The sequence below is a fragment of the Tasmannia lanceolata genome, unplaced genomic scaffold, assembly GCF_043159265.1.
Source record: "Tasmannia lanceolata isolate RefF3 unplaced genomic scaffold, GAP_Taslan_0.1 ptg000003l, whole genome shotgun sequence".
Classification (NCBI taxonomy): domain Eukaryota; kingdom Viridiplantae; phylum Streptophyta; class Magnoliopsida; order Canellales; family Winteraceae; genus Tasmannia; species Tasmannia lanceolata.
The window spans coordinates 45868117-45890333 of NW_027518680.1; the positions used below are offsets into that span (position 1 = coordinate 45868117).

The 22217-nt window shown below is 38.3% G+C and overlaps 1 protein-coding gene and 1 long non-coding RNA gene across 3 annotated transcripts in view; both read left to right on the forward strand.

Annotated features, from left to right (window-relative positions):
* Positions 1-2124: 2124 nt before the first annotated feature.
* LOC143862531 (uncharacterized) lies at positions 2125-10370 on the forward strand. Its single transcript, XR_013240343.1, has 2 exons — positions 2125-2553; positions 8423-10370. It is a non-coding gene; the product is annotated as an uncharacterized LOC143862531 (long non-coding RNA).
* Positions 10371-17287: 6917 nt separating this feature from the next.
* The window catches only part of LOC143854941 (grpE protein homolog 2, mitochondrial-like), a 57397-nt gene continuing 52467 nt past the window's right edge, over positions 17288-22217 (forward strand). Inside the window, exon 1 of one of the 2 annotated variants that reach the window (XM_077365086.1) lies at positions 17288-17527. In XM_077365086.1, coding sequence (XP_077221201.1) covers positions 17384-17527 — 144 coding nt within the window. In that variant the 5' untranslated portion in view covers positions 17288-17383. The remainder of the gene's footprint in view (positions 17528-22217) is intronic. The other variant, XM_077365094.1, reaches the window with a different exon arrangement.

The following is a 22217-nucleotide window of genomic DNA, read 5'->3' on the forward strand; positions in this document are numbered from 1 at the left end:
AGATATCCTTTTCCATGGAGACCAGCTCAATCTTGTTAGAGCTTTACCTTTCTTGGGATCATCTCATTTAGTGGGACACTAGTTCACTTGTTAGGGATTCTCCCCGTAGGCTCTAGGGATTTTATCCTTAGTGTTGACACTCTGCCAGGCTGTGGATCACGGTGTGGTCATATAGGTTCCCTTTAGCTGAAAGGGTGAAAACACTTGAAAACAGTAAAAACATCAGAAAATGTAAAACGACACAAAAACAAGCTAAAAGTCACTAGAAATATTTTGGAAAAGCATTTTCTGAACTACGTTGGCTTGACCCCTTTCCACAAGGTACGTAGGCAGTTTGGGACCGTCATCCCAAGTCCAGTCAAACATTTAAACAAAACTTTGCAAACCTTTTACAAAAATCAAACCTTTCAAAATAAAATTTTGTTTACAATAGGAGTTTGTCCTAAATGTCTAGAAGAGTCCTAGAAATTAGGAGTGCCTCTGTTTGATCTGTTATACACATCGTCAACTGATGACAAGAATAGGGTTCACGAGATAGCCCATCTTTTCTTTTAGGAACAGCCAGTTACACATAGGAATAGGGTCCACCTGCATTAGTCCAGGGTTAAACTTGCATTTAGTTTAGGAGAATATAGGGAGTCTTAAAAACTCACTATCAACTTAACCTTAACTAATCATCTTCAAAAAGCTTTAATCACTAGTCCAGTCTAGTTGATCGAGTCCAGTTTAGTGGTTCTAGGCACAATACGTGTCTGTAGACACCCCCATTTTGCTCTACTTTGGACAACAAAGAAGTTAGTGTTTTTCTATCGGTTTTTCCAATGTTTTCCATTTCCGTGTCCGTTCATTACATTTTCTCAATCGTTTCGGTCATTTCCGCCATGTTTTGTAAGAATCCAAACAAGAGAGAATTTGGACCCATTTGGTAGGCGTGCATTGAACATTTTGATTGGATTAAGCAAGTGTGCCCCGCATTGTTTGAAAAACATGAGTTTTGAACTAATTTCGATCCAATAAATAAATTTGTTTTCTATGGGGGGGCCATATGTGTTTCGGTCAATATTCAATGGGGTCCACCAAGTGTCAGTTTTAGAAAGCAATGAAAAGATTTATGGGGCGTGACTAATTTGTATTGGTGACTCACAAATTGAACGGTTGGATCTCCCTACGAACGTTATTTATGAGGTACAACATATTCACAATGTGGCCTCATCAAATGGACAGTTCAGATCATGCTATGGAGATGATTCGCGGGGCATGACCAATTCAAGATGTGGCTCGCCAATTGGACAGCTCGGATGAACCTATGAAAATGGTTTTGGAGGGATAACCGATTTACATTGTGGCCTATCAAGTGGATGGCCTTGATCATTTCAGGGAAATGATTTAAGGGGCGCATCCTATTTAAGCAGTGGTCCGTCACTTGGACGGTTTGGATCATTTCTACGAATGATTTGTGGGGGGGGGGGCGGGGGGGTGTGGTATGTCTCTTTCCAAAGAGAGGAAAAATTTTGTCAACATGAGTGGGGACCACAATTATTGCAAACATTTGCATGATGAATTCGGCCACATTTGAGTGGGGCCTGCCATTATTTAAAACATGAAAAGAAATTCAATGGGAATATGGAATTCGACTAACTTTGTGTGGGTTCCATTGAATAATTCTTTAAGTATTGGCTAATTCTAAATGGAATATGGAGTTAAAGATGTGGCTAATATTTATCCACATAGACATGGATTTATAGAGGAGATTTGATTGTTGCACTTTTGTAGAGTTTGAGCTTTCTTCCTATGACCGAACTCTACTTTTCCAATTTGTTTTAGAAAAGAAGTGTTAATGCTAAAAGGAGTTCCTTACAAAAAAGAGCCCAACCATACGTCACGCCCATTTTTGGGAAGTTTTCACTTATCCAAAAGGAGTTCCCCTCTAAATAAGGTCTTCGGTTAAAGAGAGAAACGTGTTGTTTTATGGGACCCATTTGGACTTCATCTTAATTCAAGAATGTGTAAAACTATGGGATTCTTTTTTTTGGTTTCTGTTCTATCTTGAAGTGGAAAGTTGAACTTGAGGAGGACACTTATAAAAAGGGTATTCTTTCAACTTTAGGGAGGAGAGATCACGATTCCAAAATTTTCCCAACTCTCTCTTTCTTCCACCTCACGAAATTTGCAGCCCTCTCTCTCCCACCTCACGAAATTTGCAGTCCTCTCATCCCCTCATATGCTTACATCCTCTTTCATGCCATCTTAAAATCTGGGCTCTCCTCTCGCACACTGTAGAGAAAATAAGTGCACTTTACCCGCTTTTAGATTTCGGCAACCATCCCTTCGTCGTCTCCTTTATCCCTCTCTCTTTTAAAAGTGGTAGCTGAATCATTGGTGGGCCAATACTTGCGAACGAAGCTTCAAGAATTTGATTCTTTGCGCTCGAATATTTGAAGACGAATCTGGTGAGTTCTATTGGAGGCTGATTCTCTCTCCTCACTTGGTGATCAAAATCTTTACGAGACTCATCTTTCCAAGCATAATTGACCGGATGCATCTCATGAAAAGGTATGTGTTTTAGTTTTTTTTAGAATGGCATGCTTAAGTTCTCGTTTGCTTTTTGTTCAGCATAAAATTTCTAATTTCCAATTGTATGTGCTTATTTTTTATGCTGGGGTTTATAATAATTTCACAAAAATGAATAATTAAAAAGCTTTAATTAAGGTACCTAATTAGAGATTAGGATGGAATTTTGAACCCTTTAGCTCTAGAGGATTTTTTATTTTTTTTGGAAAAAAAACTAATCAAAATAATTAAAACACACTTTTATTTTTCAGCCCAATCAACTTTAGCCCTCTAAATAGCCCAATCAATTTTTGTCCATAAACTGCCCGCTTCAACTTTTGCATTCAAAACAGCCCACTTCAATTTTTGCACCTAAGACACCCCACTTCTAATTGATACCAGTAGCCCATTCCATTTGATATTGGAAACCCCCATTTCAATTGATATTTGCAGCCACAAACCTAATTAGCTTTTGCCCCAGAATCAATTTTTGCAGCTAACTCAATAACAAAACCAAAATCGATTTAACATCATTAGATCCATTTCGTTCAACAACCCAAACACTCTTTGGAAATTAAAATCCACCAACAAACACCATTTGGAAATTAAAATCCAGTCCCAAATATCTTTAGAAATATAAAATCCACTCCTAAAACAAATCCAGAAATTCATGGAAATCCAACAATCCATTAAAATCCAGAATTCTGAATCCTGGTGATCAGAATCCTGGAATCCAGAAACCAGAATCCTGGAATCCTGAATCCAGAAAGTAGAATTCAGAATTGGGAAAACCTGGAAACAGAATTCCAAAAAATTACACTGAAATACCCAATTTGTCCAGAAATTACATACAAATACCCAGAATTTGAAGAAATTACATAAAAATATCCCAAAATGGTTAGAAAATGCTGAAAATACCTGATAATACACAGAAAATAGTTAAAATTCGAGGAAAATAAAAAAGGGGTCTAAAAATAAATAAAAGCTAAAAACTCAATTAAGAAACCTCAAAGAAAAGATTCAAGTAAGAAAAAAATAACTCCAAAACAATAAAAGATTTCAAAACTAATAAAAGATTCCAGTGTAATTAAAGCTTTCAAATAATTAAAAGATTTAAATTAATTAAAACTTTCTAAATATAAAACATAAAAGATACAAAACACACCTAAATATCTTCAAATAACTAAAAGTTCTAGAAAACTCTAAAAGATTCAGCAAGCCTAAAAACAACTCAAAATTCCTTAGGGCTTTGGATTCGAAATCCCGTAGGAACCGTTAGAGCTTATTAAGAACCCTTAGTCATTAGGCTAGTCAAACCTTAGCTATGGGTCACTTGTGAACCCTCAATCTCTAAGGTCAAGCCTAGTTGCACCTAGAATGATAGGTCCTTTGCATTAGTTGCATATAAAGATCCTAGATGGAACCCTTAAGCATACAAAATCAATTACCAGTACCAGTCCCAGACCCATAAGTTAGGTATTTAAGCCTGTAGTTTAGGCACCTTAGGACGTTGAACTACGAGCGACTTGATCCCTTGCGGTTCGGGTACTTAGGCAGCTTGGGTGGCCTCCAAGTTCAGACGCACGCTTTTTCTTTCCTTTTCTGTCTCTTCATATGTATATTATTTCATTGTTTTTATATATATTATCTCCTTGGTCTTGTGGTCAATTGCTCTTTGTTTGCTTCTTTGCATATATTGTTTCATGATTTGCGTGATTGTTTGCTTATTGCTTTCTTCATACATAAATTGAGCGAAATGCTAGGTTTCACATCCAAATTAGACCATTTAGGTTGCATGTCACATAGCTCGCATATTGGAGAATCAAACGAGCCTTTTAACCAAATTAAAGAGAGTTATTCCTTTAAAATTGAAGACCGGTTTACCAGGCGAGAATGGTGCCTAACACCTTCCATTCTCGTAATCAGGTAACGGACCTAGACAAATGTGATAGCAGATTAGTTTAGCAGTGTCACAGAAAAGAAACTTTTATCAAAAATTAATAAACCAGGTAAGAGTAATTCAAATTAAAGCCACCCTCGTAGGTCGTGAAGGGATCTTCTCCCGGATCAGGTACCACAGCACTGTAGCTTAGAATAGTGCCACCGAACTACATTGATCTTGAATCAAAAATAGACTTGGATACGTAGGCTGTAGGCAGCTTGGACGGCCATCCAGGTCCAGATCACCCTATGCACATTTTTTAGATTTTTTAAGGTATTAGAGTTTGTGGTGTATTGTTTATCATCATCCCTTGTATAGATGCATGATGAAATTCCAAGGGTGGTCCCGAGTACGGCAACTATGAGGAGTGAAAATTTATTAGGTTTCTATCAAGTTTTAATCTTTTGAAAACTCAAACCTAAATTGGAAATTAAGAGATCAAAATGAAATTCAATTACAAAAGTTAAATCTAGAGGTGCAATGCAAAATAAAGAGCTAGAGTTCAAGAGAGAGTGCACCCGAGATTTAAAGTGGTTCGGTCCTCAAAACGCGAGGCCTACTCCACTCCACCAACAAAGACCCGTGGATGGCTTCACTAAGTGATCTTCTTAACTTCGGCGAAGATCGGTGCCGATTACAAATTCCGATTACCTTTAACCTTGGTGGCAATCTTCACCACGGAGAGTGGGCTACGCTTCTCCTAACACTCGCCCGAATACAATTTCTTGAATAAGAAAGAAAGAACAAAAATCCCCCACAAGGGTTTACAACTTTGCAGAAGATGTACAAATATAGCCTATAGATCTGAATCCTAATCTTAGATGATGAGAGGCATAAACAAGTTTGATTCACTCTAAGGATGTTCAAGTAGGTTTTTAGAGTGTTAGGATTGATGGTCTTGAAGTTTAGAATGCCCATATATATAGGAAGACCAAAATATGACCGTTCAATGGCATTGTGGTAATTCCAGCAAAATTCCCAACGGCTCAAAATATGACCGTTACAGTGTTCTCGGAGTTCCGAGAATATTTCTCAGAGTTCCGAGAATTCTCGGAGTTTCGAGAAAAATTCTCGAAGTTTCGAGAAAAATTCTCGGAGTTCCTGGAATACAAACAGAAGATGAAAAAAAGTCTACTGGACCATTTCTCGGAGTTCCGAGAATTTCTCTCGGAGTTCCGAGAAGCCTATGAAGAGCAGATTTTCACTTCATGTTTTTGGGCTTCCAACTTAACACCAAGTTGGGATTGCTATGAGGGTTCCAAGGTGTTGGAACACCACAAAGACAATCACATATAAATTTTGGGTGTGTGTTTATTTCCTTAGTTATGCCACTTAAAATCTAAAACTAAGATTGGATTTTATACAATCTAAATTGACTTCGATCTTCAATGCGATTCATCAAGTCTTCATTTGTCTTGGATCTCCGATGTCTTTGGCCTTCATAAGCGGTCCAATGCGAGCTTTTTTGGCCTTAATCCAAGCAATGATGTCTTTAAGCAATTATGATCTACAACTTAGACAATCAAACACATTAGTGATCATAAATCACTTGTGTATTGGAATCATCAAAATAAGATGGGAATTGCCAAGGTGGGAACCATTGGGCTTACACATGATAGTGTGGTTTCTTCTTTATTCTGATTGTTTACTTCTCAGCTATATCTCTTGCATAGTTTTACATGGTTGCATATACTTAGCTGTAATGTTCTGTACTTTATTGTTCCGTTCATATGCTTAGCTATAGTATATTATCATTTTCATGCTTTGTTTACCTGCTTACTCACATGTCTAGTTGTAGCATTTACTTGCTCATATGATCTTGATTATTTGCTCATTCACATGATTAGTTGTAGCTCTTTATTGCATACCTGCTTATTATTTCTTGCTTATCTGATTAGTTATATAGATCTTTACTCTTATTTGTTTATCTTATCACATCATATCTGCTCATTTATCTGCTTATCTGCTTAGCTGTAGCACGTATGTGATTGTTTACCGCTTTTTTAGATGTGATGAGTTAGCATTAGTGGAGACAGGTAGCAAGCTTATTTGGTATTGAATCAGCACTAGTCTTCTCTGCCTCTCCATGTGTGATGTGAGGTTGTTATTCATATGTTGTGTGTACTAAGATTGTTTATTTTTACTTATTGAGAGGGGGAGACGGCAGATTCTAGTATTCATTCCAATGTCAAGTGATACTGGTATCAACCCTCCGTAGGTCATGGAAGTTTTATCTTTCTTTTGTATGTGATTTCCCATCCCCGGGTCATGCATGCTCTGGGTAGATCGTCTTCTCAGGGATGCATGTTCCCATTACAAGATTTTTGCCTAAAATTCTTCATTATAATAAAATGGCATAACATACCGAGTTCACTCGGGCGAGTGGGGTGCCTAATACCTTCCCCACTCGTAACCAGGCACGGACCCTTTTCTTCTCTAGTTATCCGTTGCACAGAGCATATATTATGGGTTCCCGGCCTTAATCCTGGATGATGACTCTTCTTTATATTTAGGTACGTCTTGGTTCCGAGTTTCTACTTTGAATCAAGAGGTATCGCACCCTCCATGACTCATGCTGTGACGGCACTATTTTTTAGAGAGCTGCAGCGGAGCTCTCCAACTCGTGTGGAGATCGAGAGGCCCGCGGGGTCTCATCCCGCAGTCCGCGCCTCGAGATCGGGTCCCACAGGCTGACGACTCTGCTGGGGATGTCTCAAATTATGCCTAACTCTGTAAAAAATGCCATTATTATTAATTTTGAAGAATTTTGGACAAAAACTCGAAAAATGGGAACTTTATCGTTAGAATCCAAGGGCACCAAGTAGATGCGTAAAAATGGATCCACACACTTCACTTCATGCATTATTATTTTTGGTTTTGATAGTTATACGAGTCAGCCTTGGGGTAGATCTCGCCAGGACAATAGTAAGTCATGACCTGGACGTGTCACCGATTAGATCTATACCCAATGCTATGCAGCCTTTAGGCAATGATATATAGCTCTGTACATCACCTAGATATTCATGATGTACGCTAAGAGTTGTGTATCAGCATAGAGACCTATGTTTTGGGCCTTACGTTGACATTATTATATTATGTATGCATATAGGACGTACATGTGCACCTAGCACATGTGAACCTAGGTTAGAGCCTGGCCTTAACCTATGTAGTATAGAATAGTAGTTCGCCTTTTGTGGCTACTCGCTCCATTTCTTAGTTCACTCACCGTCAGTCATGAGTCAAGACCTTCTTGACTCCGCTAAATTAGAACTAGGGATGGTGCTCCTGGTTAGGATGTATGTGTGTGTATATATATATATATATATATATTTATTACTAGATTATGGTCTACTTCTTAATTAAGGTCTCCTTCCTAATGTAATCAATTGTTCCTATCTATCCATTTTGTGGATTATCATTAGATTATTGACTTTTTAGCTATAATCTATTCTTTGATCTATCAACCATGAATCCGTCTCATGGTTTTCAACATGGATTAATCACTCTTATATCGTGACCACTAGTGGATTAGTTAAATCTTGCCTATCTATCCTATGAGTGCATGATTATTGCTGAGATCAAAACCTATTTAGATTAGGGGTGTTTATCGTTCCTACTCTTTCATACTCAAAAGAAAACAGTCACATCCAAAGAAGACTTAAAGGAGTGGATTGAGGATTCCTTGAGACCATGTTGGTGTAGGTCATATTCTCACTGCCTATCTTTCTTTGACCTCCATGAGTTGTCTCTATCTAAAATTCCAACTCAAATATCAATCGATATGCTCAAGATTTGCTTTTGCCTTGATTTGTACAGAATTTTTATCCCATGACTATTGATCTAGTGCGTGTGCTTCCAATTCAAGAGTTTGATTTCAGCAAATAATTATCCTTTCAAAAGACTAATCATTTTCAAACTCATTTGATTCAGGTAGCCTTCGCTTTACTCACTTTGTTAATTCAACTTTCTCCAATTTCACCTGATTTTTACCCAAATGGCTGAGTCTGTGGATATTCTAAAGGAAATGAGAGACATGATGAAGACCCCCTCCACGGAGATGATAAGTATGAAAAAAGACATGACCCGTTTGAAGGCTCAAGTTATGGAAAAATCACCAATTTCTAAGGATCAGGTTGTTTGCAACCCTTCCATGAATTCAGGCTTAGTCCAATCTAGAAAAACACTTGAAGATGATTGTGATGGACAACATGTCAAGGAGAAGTGTTGTGGGCATAAGACCAAGACAGACAAAGGAAAATCAGCGTTAGAAGAGCTTGGAATATTAGACCTTAATGATGAAAATAAGAGGGTTCAGGGCAAAAAGAAGTTTGACCTTAATAACTACATCTATTTCTTGAGTTTGATATATATGATGGGACGGGATGTCCAAGGAGCCATTTGCAGTCGTACATTCCTTTGCTAGAAAGGCAAGGCCTATCTCCAGACCAAATGGCTAAGCTATTCCCATTCTCTGTAACTGGTATGGCCAAGAAATGGTTCTGCACTTTGAACCGAAAGGATATTAGAAGTCGGAAGGATATAGTAGAGAGGTTCCTTGATCAGTTTTCCTATGGAAATATAGATGAAATCATCTATCAAGGGCAGAAATCACCCAAGCAGAAACCGAGTGGAGAGTCTAAGCTAGAAGCTGGTCCGTCAAAGGGAAAGAAGTACTTCACTACTTTAAAGAAAATGAATCATATTGGGACTTCTCGTCAACCTCTGAAGAAATCTTTTGTTCCAGAAGAAAAACCAGCTAAGAAACACGAAAGAGAATTCTCCAGATTACCCTGTACACATGCAGCTGCCTTAAAGAAGTTAGTCAAAAGGAAAAAATTAACCTTGCCTCAATGTTCAAACCCTTTGAAAAACCTGGTGAATCAGGGTGATGGTGAGGCATATTGTTTATACCATCAATGTCTTAGTCATAAAACCGGTCATTGTGTAGCGCTGAAACACAAGATCCAGAACTTAATAGAAAAGGACCCCCTTGTTCTTAATGAACTCAGTACTTCTCAGAAACCTGTTCCAAAACCTGCTCAGAAATGCGAAAGAGAATTCTCTACACTACCTTGTTCAATTGAAAGCGCCTTAAAGAAGTTAGCCGGAGAGGGAAAACTAATTTTGCCTCAACTTCCAACCCTCCGAGAAATCTTGAGAATACAAACGATGGTGGAATATATTGTTTGTACCATCAATGTCATGGCCATAGGACTTATCATTGTGCAAAGCTGAGACATGAAATTCAAGACTTGATAGATAAGGACCCTCATGTTCTTTATGAGCTTAGTACTTATCAGAGGCCTGCGCCGAAGCATGATGCATATGTTCTGAGGTGGGATGAAAGTGATGAGCCTATTCGGCCCTTAACAAAACCAACCATTCTTACCCATGCCCCAGTGGCGAGAGGTAAACTAACTGTGAAAGGAAAAGATCCAGAGTTAGAGGTTCTAGAAAGCTCTGTCATGTCCAAGAAGATTTCAATGATGCCAGAGAATGAAGATCAATGCGAGCCAGGTTATCCAGACTTTGTGGGATTACCATTTCCGAGATTTCTACTCCGGGACCGAACTCTATATTCACCATTGTCATGGAGGGAGGTGTGCGACTTGTGAACTTGTAGTGCCAGTCTCATATCCCTGAAGAAGTGTCCTATTCCTAAAGTATGTTCTTTGTCGAGTGTATACTAACTCCTGTGTCTAAAGTTGGTAAATCGAGTTGTGTCAGTGTCACTTCAAAGTGTATCATGTCTGTCAGTCTTTCTTGTTCAAAGTGAGTGTTTTTTTTTTTGTCAAATCTGATGTAGAGCCCATTGAGGCCCGTAAAAAATTACTGATGTACTTAAAGTCTTCAATTCAATACAGAATTTGATTCTGTATTTTTTATGTTCTTATGATTCACTCTTAGATCTAATGTCTAAATAAACAAAGACACCCTCCTCGGATAAGTTGCAGAAGAAATTCCCCTCGAGATCTGAAAGATGGAAAAACGAGAGGAAGAGCATCGAGCATAGTCACTCGAAGAATAAATCAAAACTATCGACAGTGGTATCGAAATTCGAAACTCGAGAAAGATGGATTGACAAAACTTTATCTTTCGAGGAGAGCGAAGAACTGATAAACCTATTTAGAGGGATTCAACGTAGTCTTGCTTGATCCTATAAGGATAAACTGGGAGAATGCCCTGAGGTATGACACAAAGTAAGACCCCATCGGCTTTAGACCTCAAGTCTAAAAGTAGAAATTCTAGAGAGATGAGCATCAAACTTCAAGTAAAGCTAGTGAAGATGTTGAGAGAAGACTTTCAGATAACAAAGTCAAATTCATAGGTCGAGCCCTAATGTTTAATGAGAGCCATCGATTTCGAACGCGACCCAATCGTCAACCAAATCAACGTATTTACGAACCGTTCGAAGCGTGTGGCTTATCCTTGATTCTAATTGATGATATAAACCATTATTTGATGGATTTGAGAACTTTAAATGGGTAAACTACTGATGTGCAATCAACCACTACTGATGTGCAATCAACCCCTACAATCTTAATGGCTCTCATTGATCTATTGATGATCCGTGGATCTATTCACTGTATTTTTCCAATTCAATCGCACTAGCCTGTTATCAAGACACAACATTGATCCTAGGTTACTTGATACTGATCTAACAACCTTGGACAATGAAATCCCAAAGGGCAACACACGAGAGGGGGTGAATTGGGTGTTTTAAAAAATTTCTATTCAAAAGTTAGGGCTTACGAAATTAACCTAGTTAGTTCTAACCCTTGTTCAAAATTATATTCAAATAGAAAATGGAAAGAGATTACCAATCACACCACAAGAGAGAGGAGAGGGGAGCAATGAGACTACACGACAATTTTATAGTGGTTCGGTCACAACTTGACCTACTCCACTACTCAAGTACTTGGTCTTTCCTTGAGACTTTCTCCACTACGGTGAGACTCCTCAACGCCGCCTCACAAAGCGTTTACAAACGATCACCTCCTCCACAAGGGAACACACCCTTGTTTACAATCTGTCTCCGAGGACGTTCTTCTTCGTTGCACCACCGCCTTAAAGAAAGAAACTCCTCTTTGCAACTCCAAATACAATAAAGGAAAGAAAATAGGGAATGAAAAGCTCTCAAGCCTCTTTAAGGCATATACAACTCTCAAGCTCACAATATTCTCCCAATAATTGAAAGTAAATGCTTGGGGAGATCCTCTTGGCAAGAAATGAACGCAAGTTTAAATGCACACGAGGTTTGAAGAAGGATCCTTTTGATTTCAAAGAGTGAAGCTTTAGGGTTTGAAAGATAATTGCTCAAAAGGTATAAAATAAGGTCTTTGATGGGGTTTAAATAGCCCTAGTTCATTTGAGATCCTTCAAGGGAAAAACTGTAATAAAACTGGAGAGGTGCACCTATCCATTGCAGGCTCTAATGGCTCTTTCGCCGAACCGGCGCGGTCGACCGGGCCATGGCATTCGCCCGCCCTTATCGGACACCCTTTTTTATTTTCAAAATTCATACTGCGGCGGTCGTCTGGGGCATCCACGGTGGCCCTCCGAGGGCAATCTGTTTGAACAATTTTGGCTCAAAAAATAAGGAGCGGTCGACCGGCTCATCGCGGTCGCCTGCCAAGGAGAATCTGTTTAAAAAATTTATTTTGCCTTTGAAACATTTCGCGGTCGACCGGGGGGGTTGCGATCATCCGCCGAGACCAACCTGGATGTTTTCTGAATTTCTAGAAAACCGATCCGTGGTCGACCGGCCCGCTAAAATTCGAGATGTCTTGAATTTCCAGGTTCCATCCCGCGGTCGCCCGGCATAGCCCGGTCAACCAGCCCTGCTTTAAAAAACTGTTTTAAAATCTTTTGTGCAAAGGACTTTCGGCCTTGGTCTTTGGGCTTTAAACATGTGTTTTCAAATACATTAATGCACTTAGAAAAATAGTTTTAAAGATGATTTCAAAACATGCACACTAAATGCCAAGATGACTCCTATGCATTCTAAAAATATGAACCTTGAGTCTTTTTTATCTTCAATCTTCTTAGGTGCTTGCATGAGCTTCTCCTTGTCTTGAGATAGTCTTCAAATACGTTCTCACGCTTGTGGTTCCCTTGATTTTTTTATACACCATACAGCTTGAAGGATAACCACCAAGACTTGACATTCTCCAAGACTAGCTCTTATTTTTCTAGCTTCAAGTGTTGACATGAATGAAACCTGTCTAAATCACAACACTAGAGAAGCCATTAGCGAACTACCATCAATTTGGGTTTGTTGATCATCAAAACAAGAGAGGGATGTACCCTTTGGCTTACATACAACCATGGAAATCCCTCAATCATTTTTATCCCTTGATTTAGGGTCCTTTCGAAAGCTGGGTTTCGACAAGTTATTGGTCGATCGACCGAAAAGCAACCCTGAGTAATTTTGACCTGATTAAAAATTGGTACGGTCGGATTATTGTTTTGATGACCCAAAGTGTTTGAAATCATGTTCGAGGTTCTCTCACATGATTTAGTACACTTAAGCCATTTTTCATTATTTCTCTGGTAAAACTAGTGACCTTTTCACGGTTAATTTGTGGAATATTGTCGGTTAAGGCGTAGCAAAATGGGGGTGTCTACAACGATCAATTCTTAAATTTACGATCGTTAGATCTATTCCCTCCATATTCAAATTTGAAATTTCCTGGGAAACATCAAATCATACAAATCCAAATGTACAATAAGAAATCGCATAAACAAAATCTGGATCACACATTTTGAATTTCATAATTCTTTGGAATTTATGAGATCCTAGGCTTAATAGAGGTTTTAGGGATTATTACAAACTAATCTATCATATAATTAGGGAAATGATATTCCTTCCCTAAACAGATAAATCCCCCCCTCTTATCGGTTTCTGTGAGAATGGTTCACTGCTTGAGGATAAATTCACCCCCTTTAACGTTTATCTTTGCCTTTTAAACTTAACGAATAATGTTAGGGGGGATCCGTTGGGGGGGATTTTATCTATCAGAGGGGGAAATATTATTTCCCTAGAATTATTCACTGGATCTGAATAGATCTTTAGATTTCATTGAATTCCCCATAGATACATGGGAATTATGGAATGATTTCCATAATCTTCTTGATTCTTCATAAGAATTCTGAAAACTAAAGATAAACGAAAGTTAATCTAACCTAGAGATGCTAATCCTAGATCTAAACCTAATTAGATTAGGGTGAAGCCTTGAGAATTAGGGTATGAAATCCTAATCCCCTAGACTTCTCCCTAATCTCTAGCTAAAAAAAATGAAAAGCAGAATTGAAATCAACTGTAAAATACCTAAATAAAGAACTCTGACGAACTTTGGCATGCTCCGGCGATCCGAGGGGCATCGTTCTGGTCCTTCATGCGATCTTTTAGATAATCTAACCGAAAAACTCGTCGGAGGAGGTTAGGAAAAGCCATAATGGCCAAACTTCTCCTCTGGAATTTTTTCTTCTAGAATTCCGGTCAGATTCTGATCGTCTCCGGCAAGAATTCACACTCCCCAACTCTCAAAATTGAGATAACTTCCCTCCTTTTAGTAGAATTTGAGCTGGGGAACTCTTCTTCCCGAACTTAAAGCTGAATGCCTATTTATTGGCGCAAAACGTGGACATAAATCTCTTCATTTCCGATGTGGGGCTAAAAAATAGCATTCATCTCAGATTGCACGATCGATCTCAGATCGTAAGATCGTACGATTTTCATTCGTACGATTGACTCCAAATGCTATGATCGTACATTTGATAAAAAGCTTTGAAACTGGTTAGCTCTGGGCTGTTTTGTTGGTTCTAGTCTTGATCTCAAGGATCTCAGATTAGCAAGCTTTGGTGGTATTTGTAATCTGGTTTGGTCAAACTGGAACTGAGTTTAAAGGTATTTTTAGGTCACAAGGCAATGGGTTGGGAATTCTTCCACTCTATAAAAGACAATTTGCCTAGAGAGTGCCGAAGCTTTTCGGACTCAACTGGGGATTAATTCATCACTAGGACAAATTCATCCTTAGAACGGATTTATCATTGGGACCATCATCGTGGCAAACTATCCGATCTTGGAAAAATGGGGTGTCTACAACGATCAAGTTATTTACTATGTGAAAGGGGGTACAAAAATTAAGATAAATGAATAATGATGCGGAATTCACCTACGATGTAAGTTTCTTAAGTTGAAACAATTGGGACAACCACAACATTTGATTTGGAGGTAAAAAAAATTTTACCCCCTATTTACCCTCATTGGCTAATAAAAATATTTTTGTATAGATATATAATAAAATTAGGAGAATGATATCAACACAACCATGTTTTAATAATTGTGCTAACCCATCTTGTCTTTGATTATTTAAATAACTATCAAAAGGTCATCATAGTTCCCAAAAAGCTCTCTCTAGTTAGTTAAAAAAAGAAAAGCCTAGTTTTTGCAATTATTAAAACATGGTTGTGCTAATATCATTTCTCTAAAATTAAAATACATATATCATGTGGAGGAAAGCTAGAATGAACGACGCCCTTGCAAAGCTAGTTACAAGGACTCCCTCATTAATTCATAGCAAGAAGTGCATTTATAAGGGCACAAATAATATAGAAATAACATTGACCACTATAACCATAAATGCGCTTTGCTTATAAGGACGCTATTATAACTGGGTTTTTTTTTTTTGCAAGGGCTCCCTCATCGGTCCATAGCAAGAAAGTGCATTTATTAGGCCATAAATAATTTAGAAATAATGTTTACAACTAGAATCATACATGCACTTTGCTTATAAGGACCAATAGGAGTACCCTTGTAATTGGTTTTTTTGCAAATGTGAATGAACCATAACTATGTAGTCTCATTCCTAGAAGATTGACCCCAAAATCGCATATCCAAATTATAAGAAATCCGATAGAAGCTACAATCGAATTCAGACCTTGCAAATTTTGATTTGTTCTACTATGTAAATAAATCGTGAATATGGTCCAAGTAATAAATGCCCAAGTTTCCTTAGTGTCCCAATTCCAGTAAGATCCACATGCCTCATTAGCCCATACAGCTCCCGAAAGAATACATATGATTGAAAAGATAAACCCTAGACTAATGAGATGATAACTCCAATTATCTAATTGCTGACAGATACTAAAACAAGTGTTGGATTCAAAGTGGGTATTAAAGATTACAAATTGACTTATTATACTCTTGACTATTAAACCAAAGATACTGATATTTGGTAGCATTCCGAGTAATTCTTCAACAAGGAGTACCACCGAGGAAGCAAGGAAAGTGCATAATTATTTAGAAATAACGTTGACAACTATAACCATAAATGCACTTTGCTTATAAGGACCAATAGGAGCACCCTTGTAACTGGTTTTTTTTATTGCAAGGACGCCCTTCAGTCTATCATTCCTCATATCATGTACGCAATACTTGAATAAAAAATTTCCATGAAGTCTATCAACTATTGTCGATTGATATTTATCCATATCACCACAACACTAATAATGGCTGATGAGCACGATCTAATATTTTGTTATTGTAAATATAAAGATTTTTTTTCTTGCAAATTTTAACGGAATTTTTTAAAGCTTTTTCAGATTATTTTAAACAATTGCAGCTTGACCCTTAAAAAATATGAGATTTGCGAGGGACCATACGATGAGGCATTTAATGGGACAGTTGTTGCATGAGAGAGCAGCCACATAAGCTCACTTATCAACATATTTTGTCTTATTCATTTAATTCATCTGTGGTGGCTGCTCTCTCATCCAACAGCAGTCCCGCAAAATGCCTTATGCGATAGTCCCTAGCAAATCCCTAAAAATATACGTTTTGAAAGTGGTTTGATGATTGAAACCGTTGATCTACCTGGCCTATAATGGGTGGGCCCTATACCAAAATCCCCTACAATCTAACCATCCAACCTATGGGCCCCTGTGTGCCATACATATGTGATAGGTTTGGTTGATTTTGTGGGCAACCACAAGTCCCATCCAGTATTGTGGTTCAGGATCTTATAATCCTATCCGTTGATTGTTTATAGGGTTATGTGGTGAATGTTGATATTAGATCTGGCAAACTGGTGGGCCGGGCCGGGGTTTCACCCGACCTGTACGGGTCTGGGTCAAATGGGCCGGGTAAAAAACTGACCCGTAAATTTACGGGCCACTAATTGGTTGATCCGGACCCCACCCGTACGCGCTCATCCTTTGCATGTGATGATAGCCATTTATGTTGACTTTTTGGCAGATTTGTCTTATTCATTGACGTGGCTGCCATCATATGATGTGCGGACCTACCAAAAGAAAAAATCATATGATGTTCGGAAGTAGCTTTCTGCAAAGGTGGCTAACAAGCCCCTTCATGATAATCATGTGGTAAAGTCTAGGAGAAAAATTAAGAGAAATAAGCTTCAAATTAGAAAAACTACGGAAAAAACTACCCAAAAAAGTACCTTTACGAAAAAAAAAACTACGGAAAGAATCCATGAAATCTAAAACCTATGGGAAAAAGGTTATTTCACTTCAGGCACCCGGGGGTCCACCCTGACCGGCCCAGTTTTTATGGGCCGGGTGGACCCGCCGGTCATTTCCAAACGGGGTCACAAATGAGTGATCCGGTCCAGGAAAATACAGGCGGGTGGGTCGACCCGGGTCCGGGTCACTTCTTGCCAGTCTAGTTGGATATCAATAATGTTCAAAAATCAACAGTATGATGGTAGACACGTGTGTCGTTTATGTTGATCAGAAAATCCCAACGGTGATTCTGGTCGGTCACTTACAATTTACAAAAACCCTCCCATTCTTTCTCTCCAAGCAAAAGCTCTTTTTCTAGACATTGCCCGTTCACCGTTTTTCCATTTACTTCTCTCCATAGCCAAAATGCTTGTTTCTAGGGTTTTCTCTCGGATTTCGAGGAGTGGCGTTATCAATTTCCGATCTTTCGTGTCTTCTCGACACAAACTGCTTCCGAATCTCTCCAACAATTCCCATTCTCTGCCCGAATCCGCAGGCTCTTTTAGCAAGGTAATCACCTTCTTATTTTCAATTTTTGTTTTGTTTTTGTACTTCGAAAAAGCTCAGATTTTTTCTTAAGGATTGCGACTTTAGGGTTTTGGTTTTGGTGCGAGGTTAGGGTTTTTGGTAGTTGATTCAAAGCTAGGCTTTTCTGTTTGCTGCGTGATTGCTTTTTGCTTGAATTATTATGCCCAGGGCTTAGGGTTTAAGATGTTTGTTTTTGCTTGAATTGTAATGTCTAGGGTTGATTGATAGCCAGGCTTTTCTGTTGACTGCATGATTGCTTTTTGCTTGAATTCTGATGTCTAGGGTTTAGGGTTTTTGTTTTTGCTTGAATTCTAATGTCTAGGGTTTAGGGTTTATGGTGTTTGTTTGTGTACCTTTTTTTCGTAGTCAGCTTTCTATGTTTATGGAGCAGAGCTGAGTATTCGAGTCTCAGCCGTTTAGGATTTATGTTAGAAAAGAAGGGTTGAATTAGGCAGTGATTTAGTCCAACTTGGTGGTACACATAGGCCATGTTTGGCAACCATGATTTTTTTTTTATGGAATATTTGCGTACTCAATTATGAGGGAGGGCAAGAGAGGGAGAGACCTTTGAGGGGGACTGTGTGAGGATAGGCTATGAAAAGGGTGAAAAATAAGGGAAAAAAACTCCACTCAAAATAATTTTTTTCCCTGTTTTCTGGCCACTTCTCACCCTCTCCACACTCATGCCCTCTCTCACTACTTGATAAACTAATATTACATGCCAAACATGGCCATAGCAATTGATGGATGATTTTCTACATAATTACATAGTAATGCATTTTGTTTACTCATATTTTCAAGGAAACTTCTTTCAGGTCATCATATAAGCTTCCCATCAAAATTTTCAATATATTCCCCGAGTGCTTTTCTAGGAAACCCGTTTTGTAGAATACATTTCCTATATTATAGGATATAACTATTCTTTTTAGATTCTAATTTCTTTTTCCATGATGTTATAGTTTATGATTATCGGTCAACATTTTGCTAATACAAATTATAGAATCATCAGAATGTTTGTTTTCTTTTCAATTTTCCTAGAATCATTGATTCGTAAATTTAGGCATACTTATTTTACAAGAATATATTTCACTGTCTCATTTTTCTTACTAAGGCTTGAGTATAATAGATTAAGGTATTAGTGATTTGATAGTGTTAGTCTCTGGCAATTAGGAACCCAATACTAGCAAGGAGGCCGAGAGGCACACGGCAGTAGAAGTAGACCAATACTAATACATATACAATTGTTAAGAAATGATATTTTTGACACTATTTTTTGGTAACTTCCTGCCTCTTTCTTTTAGACTCTTTTATAGTTTGTTACAATTCCAATTGAGTTGTATGAACCATTGAAAGGATTTAAGAGAGAGGGAAGGAATAGGCCACTCCCCAGAAACCTAAGCCTAGAAGCTTCCAAAGGAAAATGTAGACTAAACTGAGGCTTATGTAGTTATGACTCTTGAGTACCAAAAACTGAGGTATATGAAATAAAAGCTCGTTGAAGAGACGCCAGAAAGAGGATGGAAGAACATAAATACACAACTTTGATGTGAAATACTTAGAACACATCTAAAACTTGACGCGCAAATCGCCTTAGAAACTCAAAGTGCGATATAGGCTATGAATGTAAACTTACACTTTTTCCCTTTTATGAATAGGGGAAGTAGGAGTCTTTACAACTTGAAATTTATAACTGAAAATCAAGCACATCTTATCTTAAAAATCTTATCGCTTGTATGACGTGAAGTAAATGCAAACCATTATTCTACAACTCAACTCAACTAAGCCTTTGTCCCAAACTAGTTGCGGTCGGCTAAGAATCATTTAGAAAATTTTCATGAAGAAGGTGAAATGATCTACCCTGCTCAAATTGACTAAGTCTAATCCTGACACTAGTTGGGTTCGTCTACATGGATCATTTTCTTCTATTCTATCATATCCAAGGTCATGTTCTCTGTTATGTTCCTAGCCCTCAAGTCTTTCCTCACTGTTTTTACCCAAGTTGTTTTCAGTCTGCCCTACCTCTTTTTACTCCATCAACTTGGCACGAGTCACTTCTTCTCACCGGAGCATCCAAAGGCCTACGTTGGATATGCCCAAACCATCTAAAGCGGTGCTCTCTCATCTTCTCTTCAATTGGTGCCACCCCCACCCACCTTTTTACGGATGTCTTCATTTTTAATTCGATCTAACCTTGTGTGGCTGCACATCCATCTAAGCATTCGCATCTCCGCTACACTCATCTTCTGCACATGTTGCTTCTTGGTGGCCCAACATTTTGAGCCGTATAACATGGCTGGCCTTACAGCTGTCTTATAAAACTTACCTTTCAACTTGGTAAGGTATTTTATGGTCGCACAGAACTCCTGAAGCATGCCTCCACTTCAACCAACCTGCTCTTATTATGTGATTAACATCCTCTTTAATCTCTCCGTCCTTATGTAGGATTGAACCAAGATAGCAAAAGATATCCCTCTTAGGTACCTCCTATCCAGTCATATTTACTATATCTTCGTCCCGCCTCCTTACATTACTAAAGTTGCACTCCATATACTCTGTTTTAGTCCTGCTCAGTCTAAAACCTTTGAATTCCAAAGTAGTTCTCCATAACTCTAACTTAGCATTAACTCTTGCTTTGGTTTCGTCAATTAATACTTTGTCATCTGCAAATAACATACACTACGGCATGTCGTCCTGGATACCCTCCGTAAGTTCATCCATAACTAGAGTAAAAAGATAAGGGCTTAGAGCTGATCCTTGGTGCAGTCCTATTGTAATTGGAAACTCACTAGACGTGCCATCCGTAGATCTGACACTAGTTACTGCTCCATCGTACATATCCTTAATCATATCAACATATTTAGCAGACACTTTTTGCCTTTCAAGGACCCACCACCACATAACACTCCTGGGAACACTATGATAAGCTTTCTTCAAATCAATGAAAACCATATGAAGGTCCTTTTTATTTTCTCTAAATCTCTCCTTTTTATTTTCTCTAAATCTCTCCATTAACCGCCTAATCAAGAAGATAGCTCCCATAGTCGATCGTCTGGGCATGGAGCCAAACTGATTCTATGACACCTTAGTCTATTTTCTTAGTCTATGCTCAATTACCCTCGCCCAAAGCCACATGGTGTGACTCGTTAGCTTAATTCCTCAATAATTGGTGCAACTCTATATATCCCCTTTTATTCTTATAAATAGGAACTAATATACTCTTCCTCCACTCATCAGGCATCTTCTTAGTCTTCAAAATATTGTTAAATAATCTAGTTAACCAAACCAAACCCACGTCACCCAAGCATCTCTAAGTCTCAATAGGAATACCACTAGGCCCCATAGGCTAACCTAATTTCATCTTTTTCATAGCTACTCTTACCTCTGATGTTCGGATTCTACGGACAAACCTTTGGTTTGTATCATCAAAAGCGTTATCAAGTTCTCCCAAATTCGCTACGAGTTCTCCATTAAACAACTTATCGAAGTAACTTCTCCACCTCTCTTTAACCTTGTTTTCTTTTACTAACAATCTTTGATCCTGTCTTTGATGCATTTTATGTGATTCAAGTCCTTGCTCGTAATTTCTCTCATCTTAGCAATCTTGTAAACATCTTTTTCAACCTATTTCGTTCCTAACTTGTGGTACAAATCTTCATAGGCCTCGTCTCTAGCTTCCCTTATTGCCTTCGTAGCCTCGTTTTTAGCCAATTTATACTTCTCATTGTTCTCCTCATTTCTACACTTATGCAAACATTTATAACACTCCCTTTTAGACCTAATCGCCTTTTGGACCTCCTCATTTCACCACCACGTATCTTTAGACCGCGGTCCACTCCTTCTAGATTCTCCAAGTACCACTCTAGCCACTTTCCTGATATAACTAGACATCTCATTCCACATAATATTAGTCCCTTTGTTACGACTCCAAGGTCCTTCTTTAAGCAGTCTATCCTTAAACATATTTAGTTTTTCCCCTTTGAGATTCCACCACCAAGTCCTTGAATGTCTAGCATCTCTATCGTTTCTCTTCCAATGTTTAATGCATATATCTAATGCCACCAGCCTATGTTGTGTGACTAAACACTCCCTTGGTATGACTTTACAATCTTTACACGTAGCTTTGTCTTCTCTCCTAGTGAGGATAAAATCTATCTGGCTACAGTTGGTGCCACTGCTAAAGGTTATCACGTGTCAATCTCTTATCTTAAAAAAAAGCATATTTTAACATCAAATCATATGCCACTGCAAACTACAAAATATCTTTTGCTGACTCATTCCTATTGCCAAAATCCAATCCTCCATGAACCCTCTCAAAACCTCTACTAGTTCTTCCCACATGCCCATTTAAATCTCCTCCTATAAATAACTTCTCTCCATGTGGTATTCCTTGGACTACTTCATCCATATCCTCCCAAAATTGCCTCTTGACCGAGTCATTTAATCCTATTTGAGGGGCATACGTACTAATAACATTAATCGTCTCTTCACCTAATATTAATTTAATTAGAACAATTCTATCACCCTTCCTTTTGACATCTACAACCTCATTTCTTTGGCTCTTATCTATTATAAACTTGAAACTTGTATTTTCTATTTCTCTAGATTTTTCTCCTACTCATTTAGTCTCCTGAAGGCAAGCTATATTAACTCTCCTTCTACTCATCGTATCAAC